Source organism: Pristis pectinata, chromosome 3 (assembly GCF_009764475.1).
Source record: "Pristis pectinata isolate sPriPec2 chromosome 3, sPriPec2.1.pri, whole genome shotgun sequence".
Classification (NCBI taxonomy): Eukaryota; Metazoa; Chordata; class Chondrichthyes; order Rhinopristiformes; family Pristidae; genus Pristis; species Pristis pectinata.
In genome coordinates, this window is record NC_067407.1 from 12,272,971 (window position 1) to 12,295,740 (window position 22,770).

At 39.1% G+C, this 22,770-nt stretch overlaps 1 protein-coding gene across 2 annotated transcripts in view; it reads left to right on the forward strand.

Annotated features, from left to right (window-relative positions):
- Window positions 1-22,770, forward strand: part of pkn2a (protein kinase N2a) — a 119,921-nt gene that overhangs the window by 41,260 nt on the left and 55,891 nt on the right. For both annotated transcript variants that reach the window (XM_052012374.1, XM_052012372.1), the window contains exon 2: window positions 16,167-16,464. In XM_052012374.1, coding sequence (XP_051868334.1) covers window positions 16,167-16,464 — 298 coding nt within the window. The remainder of the gene's footprint in view (window positions 1-16,166; window positions 16,465-22,770) is intronic.

A 22,770-nucleotide genomic window follows, 5' to 3' on the forward strand; every position in this document is an offset into this window, starting at 1 on the left:
TTGCAGGATTTTGCCGAGACAGCATTGGTAATTTTCTACATTTCTTTGAAGTCCCTATAGTAGTAAGTTGTCCACGTTTCATCGTACAGGAGAGCTGGGATTGCTGCATAAGCTTGCTGTTGGGTTTGAGATATTGGCCTTAGAGTGGATGAAAACTGTACTGCTGTGCAAGAGGCAGTGGTGGATTTTGTTATCATGTCTATCTTTGTTGTGAGGTGTTTCTTGAGATTTGAGAAGTTGATCCTTGTTGTGCAATCATAATTGCGTGAGAATTGTCAAATAAACAGCAGTTTAGCAATGCATAAAAAATTATTCCAAATGTTATTTTCTGAATATTTCTGACAGCATTATTTTGATTATGAATTCTGTTGTCACGTTTATCATGGTATGTGCAAGTTAATTTAAAATAGTCCATTATATTAATATGCAAGGTGATGTCATTTGAATATGGTTATGAAATCTGGAAACAAGGATGAATGATAGTGGCTTTGCATTGAAGATTGGACTATAACGTGACATCTTAAAAATGCATTGGTAATGTAGTTTATGCTAAGTGTCCAATGTGGTATATTCTAGTAATTTTTTTTTTTTTTTTGCAGCTTTTTTATGCTTTTCATTTGTTCACTTGATTTATGAAGCCTCCCAAAATGTCCTGGCGAGTTTAACTGGTGTGTAATTCAGGCAGGTAGAACCCAGATTCAACCCCTCACTTGTTCTGTGTTTGGTGATATCTGCTCCATCCTTGATTCTGTGACTTTGATTCAAATCAAGTACATGTGAAGATCAAGGTGACCCTTTTTTTTGGCTCTTAACCATAAAGTTTGCATTTCAGAGCAGGTTTCTTTTCCCACTCAGTAGGCATTTGAACCTCTGTGTACTATTTGAATATTAGAAGTCACTTTCAATACCACATTTGGTACACTGCTAAGACTGCTGCAATGAAATCAATGTTACATGCCTATCCCCCTGCCTTATGGTAGGCTATTGAAACTGTAACCTTGGGGATGGATTTCTGCAACAATTCTTTGACCTTTCCTGTCTAGGTCTATTTTGCAAAGTCAAATGCATCCAGAACTCTGTTATCCCACACACCCTCAATGCCCCATTCTGTTCTATATTATGCATAATTATTTTTTTCTCTCTGAGGAAATGTGAACAATGCTTTATCACAGTAAATACACATGTGAATTCTATAATGAGTTTACAGTAATCTCAATGTGAGAACAAAAGTGGATCAGTGAGTTTGACTTTCACTTTCACTGTAGTTGTTTATTAAATCCTAAATTCAGCCATGACCATTAAACAGAATAAAAAGCAAATCAATTAAGCATTTGCAGTAATGTCTTGCCAGGTAATTTGAAAACGAGGCAATGTTTACCTTTGGCCTGGATTACATTTTTAAAAACTTCTATTAATATTTCATTTGTTTTGCATCCTTTGCTTAAATGTGTCTGCCCTCATGTAGCGGATTATATTTTAAATTGCGTTTATTCTTCTGCACCCAAGTGGGTTAGTCATGAAGAAAGTATTCGGGCCAATGCTTTTCTTGTATATGAACGACCTGACTTGGATCTAAGGGACACAGTTTCCAATTTTGTGGATTGATGACATGATAAATAGTGAACAGGATAGTAGCAGACTGCAGGATGCAATCTAGTGAAACAGTGATGCATTTTAACAATCCTGAAACATTAACTCTTCTTTCTCCCTACAGGTGCTGCTTATGCTATTGAATCTTCCAGCATTTTCTATTTACAAATTTCCAACATGTACAGTATTTTGCCTTTGTATGTAAGTTGTCTAAAAAGAGAACAAATTAGTGATGCTAATGCAGGAAAATTGTGACAATCAAAGCATGCATAGAAAATGATGCCCACAGAATGTTTAAAAATAAAATTTTCTTCATGTTTGGATAAGCAAGATAGATTTCTAATAACTGGCATCCTAATAATTTTTGCATGACAATACTTCATTTTACATCTAATTGATTGAAAGCAAACTTACAGAGCGTTGCCTGTTTCATTTCTGTGCCTTGACAATTGATACTTGGTTATGTTTCTATTTGTTAATTTCAAAAGCATCTAAGAGTCAACCATATTGGTGTGTCTGGAGTCACATAGACCAGACCAGGTAATGATGGAGATCTCTTTCCCTGAAAGACATTAGTGAAGCAGATAGGTTAACATTTTCTATTATCCACCTGGGAGATGGGCTTTCCTCCTTTAAAATTGGGACTGATTTTTTTCTTCTGCATCAACTAAAATCACCTTAAGAGTTGCTGGTTATTTATCCATTGGCATTGTGGGACTCAGAAACGAAATGTCATGTTTTCTGATGAATTGTCATTCAAAGAAGTTTGCTAATGAGACCTGCTTAGATGTGTTTGAACTACAATGGACTGCTAATTGAAAGCAGATTTCGTGGAATGAAAGGAGGCTTTGTGGTATTGTTGATTGTAATTTTTTTAAACTAATTTATGGGATATCCATGTCCTTAGCATTTACTGGCCATCTCCAAAAGTTATTGGTGACTTGCCTGCAGCTCCTCATGTGAAGGTGCTGTCAGTGTTGTTAGTAGGGAATTCCATTGGGTACCCATCCATATCAATCCCATCTTCCAGCACTTGGCCCATAGCCTTCAATGCCTAGGTGATTCAAGTGCTTATCTAGACATTTAAATGCTTTCAGTGATTTCTGCTTCCACCACTCTCTCCAGCATTGCATTCCAGGTATTTGCCACTCTCTGGGTGCAAAAGATCACCCACAGATCCCCTCTGAATCTCTTACTCCTTAGTCTAAATCTATATCCTCTAGTTTTATTTACCTCTAAGGGGAGAAGTTTCCTGCAATCTACCCTCTTTGCACCCCTCATTATTTTATATACCCCAATCATGTCCCCTCTTAACCTCCTCTGCTCCAGGGAAAACGGACCTAGTCTCTCCTCATAACTAAAACACTCCATCGCAGGCAACATCCTGGTGAATCTCCACTGCTCCTAATGACTAATGAAGGCCAGCAGCCCATAAGCCACCTTAACCATGTCTCCCTGTGGTGCCACCTTCAAGGATCTTTGGACTCTCATAGTTTGCTCAGTATTCCCTAGGACCTTGCCATTCATAGTATAAGTCCTAGCCTCATTAGTAGTCACAAAATGTATCGCCTTACATTTATCAGGATTAAACTCCATCTGCCATTTCTAGGCCTATTTAACCACCACATCAATATCACCTTGTAGCCTAAGACTACTCTACACTCTGTCAACAACTCCACCAATCTTAGTGTGATCTACACACTTAGTAGTCATGTCGCCTACCTCCACATCCAAATCATTCTCATATTACAAACAGTAAGGGTCTCAGCACCAATCCCTGTGGAACACCACTGGTTACAACCATCCAATCACAAAAACAACCCTCTACCATCACCCTCTGTCTTGTATTGTCATGCCAATTTTGGATCCAGTTTGTCAACTTACCCTCGATCCCATGGGCCCTAACCTTTTGGACCAGTCTCTCATGTGGGCCCTGGTCAAAGGCTTTACTGAAGTCCATGTAAACCACATCTATTGCACTGCCCACTTTGTTACCTCAAAAAAAAATCAATCTGATTGGTCAGGCAAGATCTGTCCTTGGCAAAACAAAATTATCTCTAGTTAATATTATGTAATGTTCATTGAATTACTGGTACATTCAAAGCTTCAATATGCCCACTAACTGCTGAACAATCTATCAGTTTTTTTTATATAGTAAAGTGGTTAGGGTCTGGAATGTGCTGTCGGGCTGGTAGTGGGTTCTTTTGCACTGATCAGGAGGAACTTGGATAAGTATTTGAATGGAAAGAATTTACAAGGCTGTGGAGAGATGGCAGAGGAATGGGACTAGTTGAATTTCTCCAAAGTGGAGCTGGTATAGACCGAAAACCAGTTGATTACCATTTTTCTCTGCTATGGCCAGTTTATGATTATGTACATTTCTGTATTTTAGCACATATGATGAATGGTCATTGTCCTTGGATTTTTTTAATCCATTGGATATTTATTAAAGGTTCTGGATTTTGAAGTGATGACTCATTTATTGCAACTATTTTACATTTCGAAACTATAGGCAACCCCCATGTTATGGCCGTTCGTGTAACAGGAATCTGCCCTTGCAGAATTCACATCACTTCCTAAAAATTTGAGATATGGAATGAAATTTGATCTCGTGGAATTTGTGGAACAAATAAATAAAAACAGCTTTTTTTGTCAACTCCCTTTTCTTGATGCAGACGCATATGATGCGGCTTTGAAATACAGAAAATCGAGTTGCGTACATTTCCTAGGAATGCAATACCTCCCCTCTCCTCCTCCAGTAATGCAGGGGTTAACTGTATTTACAGTTCTCACTATTTCAGTAATTTTGAATGCAGGTTAGAATATTTATTTTTTTTTCTGGATTAAAAAATGTGTGCAACTGGCTTAGAACCAGAAATGTTAAGTCTTCAAAAGTTTAGCATCTAAAAATTGTCCTGGTTAATGCAAACAACAGTGGAATTTTTAAAATTGAAAGTGCAACCTCTTGCAGAACCTGTACGTAATTTGTAATGTATTAATTCTGCTAATTGATACAATTAAGTTAGGTTTGGTTTATTTACATTGAAAGATGCAGACAGAATTACCTGCAACTGGCAATCATTCAGTGCTTGCTGTTTGTTATATTTTCCCTTGTCTGAGTGTGCACAGCAGTTTGCTGCAAAGCAGACTTCAAAAAGGTGCTAGGTCCTTCACAGGGCTTCTAGAACTTGTGTGAACAAGTCAAGCAGTTGTGCATTTAAAAAAAGAAAATGCAAGAAATAGCAAGTCAGGCAGTATATGTAGGGTATTGAAACAGAGGTAACATTCAATCCATTACTGAATAAACTTTTTTGCCAGAATTGTATATCTTAATTCATTGGATTGAGTAATTGTTAAATATCTGAAGCAGGAAGGGGTAGTTTGCTGTCGTGTGTAGAAAGCAAGTTAGGAAGATACAGGTTGTACAGAGGAACAGGAAAAATGTACAAGAAAAATTAAGAATTGAAATGGACTCCACATATGCAAGCATTGGGTGGCACAGAGGCATAGCTCGTAGAGCTGTTGCCTCAAAGTGCCAGAGATCCAAGTTCAGTCCTGACCTCGGGTGCTGCTGTCTGTGTGGAGTTAGCACGTTCTCCCTGTGACCACGTGGGTTTCCTCTGGGTGCTCCGGTTTCCTCCCACATCCTAAAGGTTTGTGGGTTGGTGGATGAATTGGGCACGAAAGATTGACCTCAGTTGTTTAGGTGAGGATAGAATATTTTGGGTGGGGGAGGTGGTGGGGGAATGGATATGGTGGTTAAGAAGGCATATGACGTGCTGCCTTCATAGGTCGAGGCATAGAATATAAGAGCTGAGATGTTATATTGCAACTTTGTAAAACACTAGTTAGGCTGCACTTGGAGTATTGTGTGCAGTTCTGGTCACTACACTATGGAAGGATATAATTGTGGTGGAGGGAGTGCAAAGGAGATTCACCATGATGTTGCCTGGGATGGAGGATTTTAGTAATGGGGAGAGATTGGATAGTCTAGGCTTGTCTTCCCTGGAGTGAAGGAGGTTGAGGGATGACCTGATAGAAATATATAAGAGTATGAGAGACATAAAAACTTGTTTTTGTTAGAGATGGTGGTCACCTAAACTGAGGGTTTTGAATTTGCAACATCTGCCTCTGTCGAAGGATTATGGACTAGTTTGGTATTGATAATTCACTGTAATTTTTTAAAAAGATGCTTCTGCAACACAGAATGGTACACTGGAGTTGCTAATCAAGTAACTGTTTTCTTTTAATGGGTTTGTTTTAAAGAAATAAGTCTTGTTGAAAAGAGAGTGAGGGTACATTGCAAAAAATGTTATTAAAGCTGCAAATGATTTTTTTATATAATTGTATGGTTCTGCATTTGAACTAATACTTTTTGGAGGAGTTTTACAATTCATTTATTGTAATTTTCAGACTAGAAATAAGTTAGACAATATTAATGTAATGCAATAATGAAATGCAATTCTATAACATTTAAATGGTAAGTGTAGGGTTTCTTTCGCTTTTCCTCTCCCACCTATTGAGGATTCCTACTCTTCCTTGGGAGCCATTCACTTGTTTTCACAATTGTACCTTGTCTTGGCATTACTCTACATGAGTAATTGTCTTTTCAATTAATATTCAGCTATATTACACTTCCCAAAGCAATGACTAACTGACTGGGATTAAGTGCTCTTAGTGAACTGTTTTCAAATGCCGACCTCGCCCCACCCTCCTGGAAGCTTACACCACTGTGCCTGATTGTAACAGCAGATAGAATTTTACAATTGAGAGTAGACTCAGTACAGACTGGAAGATGGATTTAGAAGCTTCTGATTGTTGTGGTTTTCTAGTTAAATATAGTAAAAGTCTAATAATCTGGGACTTCAGTGGTGCTGGCCTAGCAGATATTCTGGACTATTGGATGTTACACTAATTAATACCCAAACACATTTTTATTTCACTTTTTTAACACGTGCCCACTGATTTGCCCAGTTATCTGTGGACAGCCTCCGTTTCAATCTGTTGTGGAGAGCCTTGCCTAAGTTGAGAATTTTAAATAGCATCTGTGGAGGCAAAGGGATGGTCGATGTTTTGGGTCGAGACCCTGCATCAGGACTGAGAGTGTAGAGGGAAGATAGCCAGGTTATAGGAGTGAGGGGGGAGGGGTGAGCCAGAGGTTTGTAGGTGGAACCAGATGAGGATTTATGATGGAGCCAGGTGGGGGAGTGGGGTAGTGCTGAGATAGAGGTGGGTAGCTGATGGGTGGAACCGTGAGGAGAAGGTGGATGGAGCTGGGTGAGAGGGGTAGGGGAAGGGTTAGAGACAGGCTGGTAGATGATGTGGAACCAGATAAAGGAGGGATGAAAGGCTGGTGGGGATATGAAAGGTGAACCGAGGGACAAGAAACCCAGGTAGATAGGTATGTGGGTGATGGACACGTGGAATTAGTTGGGAGGGGGTGATGTCTAGGTAATTGGGGGAGGGGGGGGTGTGGTGGGAGGGATGGAAAAGATGAACAAAGGGAGAGAGACCCAGGGTGGACAGGTGGGAATGGGAAAGAAAAATGGAGTCGATTACCTGAAACTGGAAAATACATTGTTCATACCTTTTGTTTGCTCCAGATTGCAACTCTCTTGTGTCTCCAGAATTTTAATAATTGTTCTGGATTTCTCCCTTTCATTCACAATCTTGGACTCCAGTTGTATTACTGTCTCTATTAGATAAATGTTTACGTGCTAAATCTGTCTCAGCATTCATTAATAAATCTTATTCATTCTGACACAATATTACAGAAAGCTGCCCTGATTCGAACCTATGTGGAAGTTAAAATTACTTATTCAAGCTACTCTGTTCTTACTATATTACGTCTAATTTCCTGAGGTTGCCAGTAATTGGAATTCTACTATGTTCTTCAAAACATTTTCTTTGCCTAAGGTGCCTTATATTATTTCTGAAGTTTTGACCAACTTTTTTATTTCTATTGGAACTATTGCCTTTATTATTCCATGGGAGCCCTCCTATCTTTAACCCATGTTGACCTTATTGTTCTTTGCATGAGGAACCTGGTAAAACCCATCCTAATTAAACAGTTCCTTTCTAGCCTAGTAATTTGGGCAGCTAACGGAGTTGTTGCTTCACAGCTCCAGTGATCTGGGTCTAACTCTGACTGTTTGTATGGAGTTTGTATCTTCTCCTTGTGGCTGTGTGGGTTTTCTCCAGGTGCTTCAGTTTAATGTATGGGTAAGGGTAGTGATGGAATATGGGGGGAGTTGATGGGAATGTGGAGCGAATAAAATTGGATTAGTGTAAATGGATGCTTGATGGTCGGCATGGTCTCGTTGGGCCAAAGGGCCTGTTTCTATGTCGTAGTAGAACAACTTACCCATGAAATCGATTTCCTCCTTCCCATATACTTCCTACAGCCTTCTGTTCACCTTTCTGATTGTCTTAACCCTGTGTCAGTTTGAAAGTGACTGAAGTAATAATGTAGTGATTATAACTTGAGGTCCTGTTTATTGTATGTCCTCTGTTCTATGTATGTCCTTTGTTATGTGAGTCTGGGGGGAAATGACATTTTGTTCCTCCATGTGTTTTACAGCGTATGGGTGAATGACAATAAAGTATAACTTGAACTTTTTTAATTTATCCCCTTGTGATGAATTGATTCTTGTAGACAGCAATTCTGGTTTGTTGTTGCTTGGATGCTTGTTGCAGTAGGAATATATTAAACCAGTTTCCAAGGCATGTCTGTGATGTTTGGATTTTACCAGTTTATGAGTATTGCCTTTGATGTCTCCATATTCTTCAAGGGTTTGGTCTTAAAAAGAAAGTTACATAAGAGTGATTATATAAGGCAGTAGTCCTATCAAGCGATTGAAATGGCATTTGAAATAGCATGAGGTAAAAGTGGTTTACAATATAATTAGATAATGACTGAAATCAAACGTTAGGTTTGTATGTTTTTCTGACGGCCCCTCATAAAAACATCGATTCCCAGGGTATGGTTCCCTGGTGGTAGCATTCCAGTCCCCAAGTAGTTGTCACTCTTAAGTGTATCTGAATAGTGAATGTTGACAGGCATTCCGACTGAGTCTGGGGTAGCCACATCCAATTCTGTGATTGTCCATGTGGTTATTTCTGATGAGGATTATTGCATAATGATTTAGAAGCAGAAAATAAAACAGAAAAATTATTAAAATGCTCAGCAGGCCAAGCAACATCCATGAGGAGAGTGACAGAGTTAACATTTCAGTTCAATACCCATTCAAACATATTTATGAATATTTTGAACGTTCCTTGTTTTATTTCAGATTTCTAGCACCTGCAGTTTCTAGATGCAGAAAGACTGGTTAACTATTCCTTCCCAGGGATGTTTCAGTTGATTTTAATATGCTGATTGAGTACAATCATATTTCATCATCCAGCTGAGAGGCTGGGACTTCCCTGGTCTGGGCACCTGTGAGTCATAGAAGAAACATGTGCATATTTTTTTTTAAACATTGTGTAATTCATGGTGTGGCTTTATTATTTTTGGCAGTAAGTTTTTTTTCACTGATATAGATGGCTAGTAGTATTGTTTATGTGCACTGACTTGCTAAACAATTAAACAGTACAAGCTTATCAAATAATCAGTTGATTATTGCAAAACAAAGTAATTAAAACTTTTAAAACTTTATTTACAGCATGGTAACAGGCCCTTCTGGCCCAACGAGTCCGCGCTGCCCATTTAAACCTACATTAACCTGCCTGTATGTCTTTGGAATGTGGGAGGAAACCGGAGCACCCGGAGGAAACCCACATAGACACGGGGAGATCGTACAGATTCCTTACAGACAGCGACGGGAATTGAACCTCGATCATTGGTGCCGTAATAGCATCACGCTAACTGCTACGCTGCTGTGCCACATTTACCAAAACTTCCCCCTCAATCTCTGGGATGTGCACAAGCACAAATGATATACACAGGTCGTCCCCAGCTTACAGCAGGATCCTATTCCTCTGAACTGGTTGTAACCAGAGCAGTTCACAAGTTGGAACTGTGGCTGCAAACCGAGCTCCCAGGCAGCAGATGCCTACAGCTCTGCAGCAGCTCACAAATCCATCCAGCCGGTCTCCCAAACGCTTGTTCGTATGTCTGGGCTCTACATGTCGAGCACTTGTAAGCTGGGGAGAACCTGTATAAAACTACTTATTTGAGAGTAGGCATTGATGAATAGATGCCTCAGTTTTGGAAACATGTAATTCATAAGCTGCTTGCATTATATACGGACTTTCATGAACTCGGTACCCAAATTGTTTCCAAGGAAATGTTGTGCTTTTGGAGTGTAATTATTTGTATGTTGTAGGAAGCATTTGTGGAAATTTGAGCACAACAAACTCCTAAGAGCAGAGATAGAGACCAAGTTGATTTATTTTTTTCAGTGTTGATTAATAGAAAACTTTAACCAAGACACTGAGGACAACCTCCTTGCTTTTGTTTGAAATGGTGCCACTTCAGCTCAAGTATACTAGCTGCTGTTATGGAATGGAGAAGAAGGAACATGTCCACCTTCAAAGACCAGTGTAGCCTCCATCTAACAAATCCTCAGAATGCTGGCATCTTTGTCATAGTTTGACATGCACTCAGTACTGCACTGGAATGCCAGTTTAGATTTCCGTGCTCTAATCTTTGGAGAGCGTCTAGAATCCTCAACGATGACCCAGGAGTGAGTACTACAAAGAAAGTCGCTGTTGATAGTGAAAATGGCATAATTTGTAGAATATCACGTTCAGATGTTTCCTGTGTGTTTTATTTAAAATGCATTTTTATATGTTACAAAATTTACTCCATAGGTACAGAATATCCCTGTAACATAAGGCCACTTCCACTTTGTATAGTGGCAAACAATGTTTCTGCCAATAAGCAAAGTTAGTGACTCGTCAACATCATTGCTAAAAAATGGAAAAATATAACTAATCAACCAGATTGGTACTATATTGATTTGAATTATGATAAGCAGCCAGCAATAAAATGATAGATATATTCTTTTACCAGCCTTTGACAGTATTAGAAAGCTAAACTATGTAAAATTGCTATAGCTAATGAGTCCATTTACTAATTCAAGAAGTAGACCATCAAATTTGACTTTTTTGTTCATTTTATGACATATGGGTGTTGGTGGCAATGTCAGCATTTATTGTCCATGCCTAACTACCCTCAGAAAGGTTGTGATGATGAACCACTTTCTTGAACTGCTGTAATCTTCCTGATGAAGGTACTCCCACCTGGTTGATGGCCATTGGGTCCAGGATTTGGACCCAGTGACAATGAAGGAACAATGTGTTTTCAAGTCGGGATGGTGTGTGACTTAGAGAGGAATGTGCAGATGTTGGTGTTCTTCCACGGTTGCTACCCTCGTCGGCTTTGATGGTAGAAGTTTCTTGTACTTTCAGAGCAGCAAGACGAACAATTGTAGCATGTTTTCTAGATTTTTCACAGCAAGCCAGAGGTGGGAAGAGTGGCTGTTTGGGGTGGTGAATGGGATGACAAGCAATCAAGCTCCTTTGTCCAGGGTGATGTTAAGCTGTTTGAATGTTGGAGCTTTCTTCATCCAGGTAATTGGAGAATATTCTGTCAAACTCCTGGGGTTGTTTCTTGTTGATGAAGAAGAGGCTTTGGGGGTGTTAGGCAAATTACTTGCCACAATAAGCTAAGCACATCACTTAAATAAGTCAAGCATACTCGCAAGTATAAGTTGTCTTCTAGTAGCAATGCACAAAATTTGCATAATAAAGCATATTGATTTATAGCATTTTTTTTACAGCTTATTTACATGATGGCCCTTCAGCTTGCTTATATCATACCAGTTTTCTTTAGCATTGTGCTTTTAGTTATCAACCTGCTCATGTAGTTATTTATGCCTCTCCCTCCTCCAACAAAACATTTCTTTAATATCAAAAAAGGTATGTAGGCAGAGTTGCAAATAAGTTACAAGTTTGAATCAGTTTTTGCAGGCACATTAAGAATGTAATGCTGAGGTATAATCTAAACAAGGTGAATGGAGAACAAAGAATGCTACAACTTGCTGCATATGTTGAAGGGTGTGCCACAATAAGGATTATTATACATGAGTAATAGCAACAAAATAAGCTTTCTGTTGAAATGCCACCTCAGCTTTACCTAACATGATGAAATGGAGAAGAAGAAATATCATGTTAACTCTTAACCAAGGAAAGCTAAGGGTTAATTGGAAGAAGCTTTCTCCTAATGACTGCTGGGCAGGGTGGGTGGGGGGTGACTCAGTTGAACAATGGTCAAGAAAGCATTATTAGAATGTAGTGGGTATCAATAGATAATTAAGTTTGTTGTCTTGGCAATGCACCAGTGATTTGTTTGTCCAGAATCCCCTTCTCTCAATAGTCAGGTTTAGAACCAAAAATATTTAGTTGGACGTTAGGTCGTCATGTCTCTTGTACCCTGCTAATTCCACTGTTTTTCACCTTTATAGCATGGTCCCTTTGCCACATTGCACCCAGTGAAACCATTATCCACGTGTTCATTACTTCAACTGAATTTCTGTTCTATTGCTACCTGCCCTACCCTCTGGTTTTTGTAAGTTTCGATATGCTCAGAGCAGTGCCACCAAACCTACATTATAACTTGCCCATAAGTCTTGCTCTTTGGTCCGTGTTCCTGTGCTGTATTGTTCTATGTTCTAACATCAAATTTAAAATCTTCTACAAGTCCCATATGAATCCCCCCACCCTTCTCTACAATGTCGTCTTAGCTCTGAATCTCTTCTTTCTTGGCCAGCACAATCGTATACTCTCCCAGTCCAACTTTAAAATTCAGCCTTTCTGTAGAAACCTAGCTGATCTTTATCATGCAGCCAACATCATTAAAATACATCTGGTCATTTACTTCATTACCATTTGAGAGACCATCTGGTACAATTTAGCTGCTACATTTCTCTGCTTTCAGCTGTTTACACTTCAGAAATATTCCATTAGTTGTGACATGGTTTGGTACATCAATGGTCATGAGAGATGCCACATAAATACATTTTTTTTAACACTTTGCTAAATGCTGCTGCCTAACCACTTTGTTCTACATTATAAAGCTCAGTAAGCTCCATCTTTATTCTGAAAAGGATGTAATTTTTTTATCATAATTTACAAATTCAGTTTCTTTTCTGTATATCGTGGAGCACCAGTTAAGGAGCAAAGCCAAATGTTGAGCCGTATTGTGATAGTTTTGACTATGACTGAGTTGATAACATTCCAGTCCTTGAGTCAGGAAGGCTCTGAGTTCAACTCTCACTTTAGATGATTGAACATTAAAAAACAATCTAGGCCAACACTCCTTTGCAGGATTCCTTCAATAGTTCCTCTGGCAGTGCACTATCTTTTGGATGAGATGAAGGTCCAGTCTGCTTTTTCAAATCAAGTGGTCCTATTGCATACTTTGAAGAGGAGCAGGGGACTTATCCCATTGTCGCTTCAACCAATATCTTCAGAACTACCCAACCTATCTGGTAGTTATTTCTCTGCTTTTGCCTGAACTGGCGGTATTTAAATTGGTTGCCATGTTTCCTGCATTACGAAAGTGATTACAATTGGGAAATTATTTAAGTGGGTGTAGTTTACTTTAGGACATACTGAAAAGGATATGAAAGATACTATATAAATGCAGATCTCTGTTTTGTGCTATTAAATTGGTGATGTCTAAGGGAAACATTGTAAAACTCCAGTGTTTATTCATTCATTTGTTTAATTCATTTTATTTATTTATTAATTTATGCACTCGTTGTATTTATTCAGTTTTTTTGGGGTCTGGCATTGCTGTCAAGGAAATATTTATTGCTCGTGAGAAGCTGTGGCAATTAGTTACCTTGAATTATTACAATACTTCTGATGAAGGCACTTCCCCAGCACTATTGGTTAGGGAGTTCCAGGATTTATGTCCTGTGACTAAGAAGGGAAATGATATATTTCCAGGTTGGGGTTGCATGCAGCTTGGAGGGGGGCATGTCCAAATATCTTTTGGGCTGCCTTATGGAAGCATGAGCAACAGGTATAAATGTGCAGATAATTAGACCTGACTTTAAAAACTAAGCCAAAGAAAATTTTATTCAGAGTGATAGATGAGCAGAGAAAGTTTTGGAAGGAATTCCAGAACACAGTCAATGCAGCTGAAGGTGTGCCCATCAGTAGTGTGGGAAAGAAAATGGGAGTTGCACAAGTCAGTGCCAGAGGAACATGTTGTTCTTGGAGGACTTAGAAAGGATCAGAGGTATTTGGAGATCAAGATGAGCATCTTAAATTTGATGCTTTTGCAGATGCAAAGTGGGTCAAAAGTTATGGGTGATGACTAAGCAGAATTCAGTATTCGCTAGGAAATATGCAGAAGAATTGCAAATAAGCTAAGATTTCTGGAGAGAGGCAAGGAGGAGGCGGGGAGAGTATTGAAACAAGAGTTGAGACGTGGAGAGAATTTCAGCGGCAGATCTGCTGAAAGGATTGATGGCAAGAATGTGAACTTGAAAACTCAGCTGGAGTTCAAGATGGGATGCCATGCTTGCCCCATGTCATTTGGTCCAAGACAATGGCCTGGCAGGAGGATTAGATTGGAGACAAGGGTTTCATTACTATTTAGCTAGAGGAAATTGTGACTTCTCCAAAACTGGATATCAGGCAAATAATCTTGCAAGTCAGCTGAAGTGGAGGAGTGAGAAAATAGAGCTAGATTTTAGTGTTAGATGGAAGTTTATGCTCTAGAATCCCCATCACTTGATTTAGTATTGAACATGCATATCTAGGTGATGGTTTGGTTTTTATTCTGCTGAGCTATGTACTATAAGGAAAGGTTGTCCTCTTGAATCTTTTAAAGCCATTCTCTTGAATATTTTTGGGGAAAGATTCTTGGAGTTTGCTCAGGATTATTCAAATTTTGGGTAAGAACAGGATCAATATTGGTTCTCATCCTTTCAGAGAGTAGTCTGCCTCTACTCGGTGTTTTGTCTTACAAATTTGTCTTAGTTATTACTTGATAGTACACATCTTTGGGTTAGGACATCAAGACGTGTGGAGAAAAAGCGAGTAAATAGTGCTGACCAACAGATCGGCCACAATCTGGGATAGAATATCTTACTTCACATGTAGTGGGACTGGATTTGGGTACCTTGCTCCTTAAGCCTGTTCTTCCTTTCTGTTAGATCGTAGCTGAGTTGTATGTCAGCACTATTTATTCACCTTTGCTCTACACCTCTTGATGCTGTAACCCAGCAAAGGTGAATAAATAGTGCTGTCAAGTAATAACGGAGACAAATGAAGAAAAACATGGACAACGTTCTATGGGATAATTATAATTATAGTAAATAGCTACTCTTTAGCTGTTGTAATCAAATGTTGTATCATTTTTCACTTTGGTGCAATTGGACCAAAGGCTTGTGCTTCCAATATTCTGAGCCAGTCAACTAAAAGCAAAGCTGATTTTGTTCTTTTCTAACTTGCCACTTTTTTTTTGCAGTTCATGTCAAGTACCAAATTTCTAAGCTGGTACAGTTCTCATAATCTTATTACATGGCAAGAGTAGCAACATCTGTGTTGATGTCAGGTTTTGAAGCTTGTTAAATCCAATGGGGCTGCATGAAAGGCAGCCATGTGCCCGCAAAAGGATCAGAAGGGTCAGTCTGTGACAGTATGTTTCACTGTTTGATGTTTTGTTTTGATGCAGTTGCAACAAGGATATGATTTTAGCTTCCATCAGTGTAACAGATGACAGCATCTTGTTTATAACTGGTTCAGGGCTGCCTATATGTTGTATTGTTCTTTCATTGGCTGCATAGAATAAGTGATAGAGTCTTTGTTTGGGACCATTAGTTCCATTAAGACCAACATTCTGTAAGACCAAGTGCTGTGTATAGCATCACCTCGAGTTTATTGTAAAATTTTAAAAAGCCCCCTTCCCCAGATACTGATTCACTATCAAAACATCATAGAACTGAAACGTTAGATATGTTTTGCCACAAATACCCAGGCATGCTTGAGTATTTTCAGCTTTTTCTGTTTATAGTCAAATGCAGTCAACTGCACAAGACGCTCGTTTATCTTTTGGGTTGAGCAGGAGTTAGATATGCTGATGTATAGGTTTTTTGTGGATATACATATGGTATTTGATGGTTTCCTTATGGTAGGTTAATTAAAAACTGTTTTATTTTGACCAGTTAAGTTCTTTCAAAGGACCATCTTGGGTTAAGAAACAGCGTATTTGAACTTTTTACACGACCATGTGATCACTTATAACATTTCTGCTGTTATCTTTCAAAATATAACAGCAGATTATTACCCTTCTAACTATATTCTAACTATATTACCCTTCTAACTATATTTTGCTTGAAGTTCTGTCCCTTTTGTTGGAGGGCTGAGTATATTGTGTGCAGTTGTGGTTTTAATGCAATGCCAAGTTGTTTATCTGGTGAGGTGTAATGGGAAGCTTGCCTTTGCATAGTATTTTGTCTAAATAAAAATCTAATTTCTGCACATCAGTTGCACTGCCAGGGGAAAAAAAAAGCTGCTTGTTATGAAATGATTATTTAAAAATTCTTCCTTTGTAGGGTGATGGCCGAAGTCATCCAGTATCTGAGTGTCTGGGCTTGTGTCAGAACTTGGATTTGTCGGACACTATGGTGCAACAGAGGCTGGATGAAATCAAGGATTCAATTAAGCGAGAAATACGAAAGGAACTTAAAATTAAGGAAGGAGCAGAGAACCTCAAGAAAGTCACAACTGATAAGAAAAATCTGGCATATGTGGAAAATATGTTAAAAAAGTCAAACAAAAAACTAGATGAGCTTCACCAAGAGCTGCAAGAATTGAATGCACATATTGTTGTGAAAGATCCTGACCTGGCAGGTAAATGATGCATTGCGCCAGTAGTTTCTTAATACTACCTTTCTTTTTATAATGTTAGTGGGCTCAGAATGTAAATCTAATGTATTTTGCATAAAATAAGAAATTGTGAACTAGTCTCTGTACAACTGCAGCAAGAAACGGTGTTTTTACTTTGCAACTGGAGTTTTAGAAGTGAGCTGCTGTGCTTGCCTTTCACACCGCTTATCCTATTTGCATTCCAGCTGGGTGTTTTCTTATCACATGGTAGTCAAACGCTGAGTTGGCAAGACCCACATACAAAGCAAGCCTGCTGCTGACAGCAAAATAGATCAACCCTTTTTATCTCTCCAACAGTAACTGGCAACCCCACATGCTGGTGTTCGTCTGTCTAGTCTTAAATGTACAGTTGTGTTTTAATAAAAGTTTGTTCAAAGTCAAATAAATGTTTTCTGACATGCCATTAAATATGCCCCGTATTAACTAGCCTTCCTGATGTAACCAGCACATGCTGATGGGCACTTTTGTTTTTAGACAGTAATTTCTAGTATAGTTAATGCAGTAAGTGGATATTACGTATCTGATCTGATAGAACAGTAAGCTTTAGAATCCTGTGATGGCATTAAATTGTGTTCATTACCATTTCCTGGTTGATAGAACAAGCCAGACTTATGCTCCTAGGCCTTGGCTAATACTGCACTTTGGCAGATTGCCAAGGAGTACAACAAGAAGATAAACCTGTTGTTCCCTTTTCTTGTTCTTCCTCTTCTTCCTCCTCCAATACTTTTTTTTTAAGAAGAGACAAATTTTATGTTTCAATTATTACTTTGGAATAATGTTTCAATTATTCCAGACCGCAACTCATCAAGAGAATTTTCTTTGCTTGTAACCCATTAGGCCTCTGGCATACAGAGCAAGTGTAGTAACAAAGCTCTTCCACCCCTTCCTGTTTCTAGAAGAGACCATAACACACAAAAATGGTTGATTTCTCTGCCAGTTTTTCCATTTTTTTTTGTTAACCAGTACAGGGTAGTTAGCCTAATGCCTAACCCCCAACCTGCAAGGGCAAGCTGTCCTTTGTCTGGCCACTTCTCAGACCAATTTAACATGGTTGAATCTATCAGGAGCAAAAGCAGCAGCCAGCACCACCTCTGGTGATCATTGGAGCATGCAAGCTGTCAAGTTATGGCAATGCATAGATGTCAGGGGACAGTAGCATTTTCAGGCAGATGATCTTATGATTAAAGTAAAAACTATATTGAGTTGACCATAAATGCTGTGTCTTTCTATTTTCTAGTTTCTTATAATTTTTCTTTTCAATAGCTGTAATCAAATTTATTGTTTCTTATACCTTTTAAAATTCATTATGCAAAGTTTTGAAAATGGCCGATAAATATTTTAAATCACACTTTTCTTCCTTTTCCATTGACCACTTGTATAAATCCATCATCTTTTGGATACACCTAAATGAGGCGTAGGATTGTTTTAAGTTTTAGCGTCACGTAGCATGGAAACAGGCCCTATGGCCCACTGTGTCCATGCCATCCATTTGTCTATCTACAGCAAACTCATTTTCCCTGGCATTTCAAATGCTTCTCTAAATATTCATTAAATACTGTGAAACTATATGCCTCTGTCGTCCCCTCGGGCAGTGCATTTTAGATTTCAATCAATCTCGGTGTGGAAAAAGTTCTTCACCTCTCCTGTAAATGTCCTACCCTTTACCTTAAACCTATGCCCTCTGGTTATAGACACCTCCACTAGGCGAAAAGTTTTTTGCTATCTATACCCCTCATAATTTTGTAAACTTCTCTCTGATCACCTCTCAACCTTCTCTGATTCAGGGAAAACAAACCAGCTCTGCCTGCCTTACCGTGTATATCTAGTTCTGTAGCTAAAGACTGTCTTCCTCACTATAAACACCATCAATTTTCATATCATCTGTGAACTTACTAGTCATACCTCCTATATTCATATCCAAATTGTTAATACAAACAACAAGGATCCCAGCGCCAATCCCTGCACGCACCATGGGCTTCCAATTGCAAATCGTAATTGATTTTCTTCTAATGTTTTGTGCAATTTGCTGGACGAAAACAATATTATATGTGAATGCTTTGATCAAAAGGCATTTTTTTTTAGAAGTTATTTATAATTCTGTCCTTAAGTAATTTCCTGTTCCCTGTTTGCTTAAGTGGTACATCTTTGAATAGTGTTCTCATGATTGCTGATAGTGTTATAATTGAGAAACTGGATGGAGGATATTTGAGGACGTTTAAACAGCACTGACTTTAAATACAGACATGTTAATCCACTCTTTACAGCAAAGACTACTGTCAAATTACATGCAAAGTAAAACAGGAAATCCTCACTCGGGCTTTAGATTGTATCTGTTTTACATTGAGCTTTTCACAAAAGTAGCTTCTGAATGTTTACCCTGAATCTTCCAAGTGCTTGGTACAAAATTTATGCAATCCAGCATTTTCATTGATCTCTTGAGTCAAAGGAAAAGTGGTTAGTCTTTGTTGTGTAGACCAGTTGGTCATAAATTGAAGCTCATTTTGGAAGCTGTTTAAGTATAAAATGTGGCTGTTTGACAGATGGTATTTTTTCCTTTTTCAATTTTATTTTTATTTTTCATCCTTTTAGTTCTTTAAATGCTCTTCCTAATGGGTAATAACAACTTTTCTCTGTAAAGAACTTTCCCATCAAAACAATTTATGTTACTAATGTGCATTTTTTTTAAATTTGGAAAACTCAAACATCTTGTCCTATCAACCATCGATGAGCATTTCAAGTAGACAAATACCTATCACCCAACCAGATTTAACTTTAGGTCCACCTTTCAAATATATTGCTCTTAATATATAAATTTTATTCTTTTCTGTAATTATTTGACATCACATTCTCCTTTTAAATCTTGTTTGACTACAACTGTTTAAACAGGGATCATGCTGGGACTTCTATTGTTTTATATATATATATATATATATATATATATATATATATATATATATATATAATGTGTGTGTGTGTAATATATATATATAAATATATCTATCTATCTATATATATATATATATATATATATGTGTGTGTGTGTATATAGATATATATATGAATATGACTTGGTAGAAAATGTAGATGGGTTGGTTAGTAAGTTTGCAGACAGCACAAGAATTGGTGGAGTTGTGGACAGTGAAGAAGGTCGTTGAAGGATACAACAGTTACACTTATGGGTGGATAAATGGCAGATGGAGTTTAATCTGGGCAAGTGTGAGGTGTTGCACTTTAGGACGTCAAATGTAAGGGGAAGTATGCAGTCAATGGCAGGACCCTTATCAGCATTGATGCACAGAGGGATCTTGGGATCCAAGTCCATACCTTCCCTGAAAGTGGCAATGCAATTAGATAGTCATAGAGTAATACAGCTCAGAAACTGGCCCTTTGACCCAACTGGTCCATACTGACCACAGCATCATCTCTGCTAGTCCCAGCTGCCCGCGTTCAGCCCATCACCCTCCAAGCACCCTCCCCTCCATGTACCTATCCAAATGCTGCTTAAATGTTGCAATTGTACCCACCTCGACCACTTCCTCTGGCAACTCATTCCAGGTCTTCACTACCTTCCGTGTAAAGAAATTACCTCCTGAGGTCTCTCTTAAATCTCTCCCCTCTTAACTTGTATCTGTACCCTCTAGTTATGGACTCCCCAACCCTGGAGAAAAGGCCAAGGCCGTCCACTTTCTCCATACCGCTCATGATTTTATGAACTTCTATGAGATCACCCCTCATTCTCCTACACGTCAAGGAATAAAGATCCAGCGTGGCCAACCTCTCCCTATAACTCAGGCCCTCTTGTCCAGGTAGCATCCTCTTAAATCTCTTCTGCACTCTCTGCAGCTTGACAACGTCTTTCCTCTAACAGGATGACCAAAACTGTACACAATACTCCAAGTGCAGCCTCACCAACTACTTACATAATTGCAACATAATGTCCCTACTCCTATACTCGCTGCCCTGACTGATGAAGGCTAGCATGCTAAATACCTTCTTCACTACCCTGTCTACTTCTGCGGCCACTTTCAGCAAACTGTGTACTTGTCCTCCCAGGTCCCTCTGTTCCACAACACTCATCAGTGGCCTGCCATTCACTGCACAAGTCCTATCCTGGTTTGAATGTCCAAATGGCATCACTCACACTTATCTAAGTTGAAATCTATTTGCCATTCCTCAGCCTATCTCCCTAACAGATCAAGATCGCTTTGTAACCTGCTTCACTATCAACAAGACCCCCTAATTTAGTATCATCAGCAAACTTGCTAATCGTGCCATGTACATTCATATCCAAATCATTTACATAAATAATGAATAACAGAGGTCCCAACACTGACCCCTGGGACACCCCGCTAGTCACAGGCTTCCAGTCGGAGAATCGACCTTCAACCATCACCCTCTGCTTCCTGTCATCGAGCCAATTCTGAATCTACCTCACTAACTCCCCTTGAATCCCATGCGACCAAACCTTCCAGATCAGACTGCCATGTGGGACCTTGTCAAAGGCCTTACTAAAGTCCATATAGACAATATCCACTGCCCTAACCTTCATCTATCTTCTTAGTTACCTCTTCAAAAAAAACTCCAAAAGATTTGTCAGATTTGACCTCCCACACACAAAACCATGCTGACCAATGAAGAAAGATCCTGACCCGAAACGTTGACCGCCTGCTTTTCTCCACGGATGCTGCCTGGCCTGCTGAGTTCTTCCAGCATTATCATGCTTTTCATCTAGAGTCCAGCATCTGCAGTCCTTTATTTCTCTCCACCATGCTGACGACTGCTGATCAGGCCTTGACTATCTAATTGGTGGGAGATCTTATCCCTCAGAATTCCCTCCAGTAATTTTCATACAACTGAAGTCAGGCTCACTGGCCTGTAGTTCCCTGGCCTGTTCTTGCTCCCCTTCTTGAACAATGGAGCAACATTAGCCACACCCAAGTTTTCTGGAACTTCACCAATGGCTGACGTCTGCGATTTCTTCCCTGGTCTCCTGGGGGTGCACTTGGTCAGGCCCTGGGGATTTGCCCACCTTAATGTGCTTCAAGGCTGCAAATACCTCCTTCCTTGTAATAAGCATACAACCCATAGAGTGGTTTAGAAAGTGGTGTATGGTATGCTTGTCTTCATCGCTAGGGGCATAGAATATGAGAGTGAGGAACTCGTGATGCAGTTGTACAAAACTGATTAGGTTGCACTAGGAGTGTTGTGTGCAGTTCTGGTTGCCCCATTACTGGAAGGAAGTGGAGGCTTTGGAGAGGGTGCAGAAGAGGTTTACAAGGATGCTGCCTAGATTTGAGGGTATTAGCTATAAGGCGAGGTTGGACAAACTACATTGTTTTCTCTGGAGTGTCGGATGCTGAGGGGAGACCTGAGAGAAGTTTGTAAGATTAAGAGGCATAGATAGGGAACACAGCCAATCCATTTTCCAGGGTAGAAATGTTGAATGTTAGAGGACATAACTTTAGGTGAGAGGGCACCTAAAGGGCAAGTTTTTTTTTACATGGGATGGTATGTGTCTGGAATGCGCTGCCAGAGGTGGTAGTATGTAATAGTGCCGTTCAACAAGCTTTTAGATAGGCACATGAATTGCAGGGAATGGAGGAATATGGATCAAAATAGTTTAATTTGGCATCATGCTCGCCACAACGTTGTGGACCGATGGGCTTGTTCCTAAGCTGTACTATTCTATGTTCTTAATTAATATCTTCTAATGGTAGTCATTAATTTGCAGTTATGTTTTAGTTAGAAAGTTAGCTTTCTTAACAAAATACAAACATCTGTCTGTTCCTGTCTTTGATTTTTGTTTTTTTTCCCTCTTCTTTCAAAATCATTGGGAGTCAACTGATACGACCTGTATGTTGAGCATTTCACAAAAGCTGGAGTCATTTAAAGTAGCCAAGAATCGGTCAATGACAGCAACTGACGTGATCTGTATATTGAGTGAAAAATCCATTTAAAGCAATGGAGAATCCCTTTCAGTGATGACAGAAGTTTCCATTCTAAATTGAAGTAACAATAAATAGAACTGTAAACACAGCTGCATAAATTTGTCTCTATAATGGGATTCCCCAGGGCTTCCAGTTCACTAAAATTCATGCTGACCAAACAGCAAAGATTTCAATGAATCCAGTGAGCAGACTGACTCTCAGCAGTGCTCATGCTGGAAATGTGGTAGTGAAATATGAAGTGTAATACTTGCCAGCATGCAAACTAAATGGCAAAGGTTTGGTGTCAGCAAAAGTGAACTTGTTGCAAAAGCAACCACTTGCA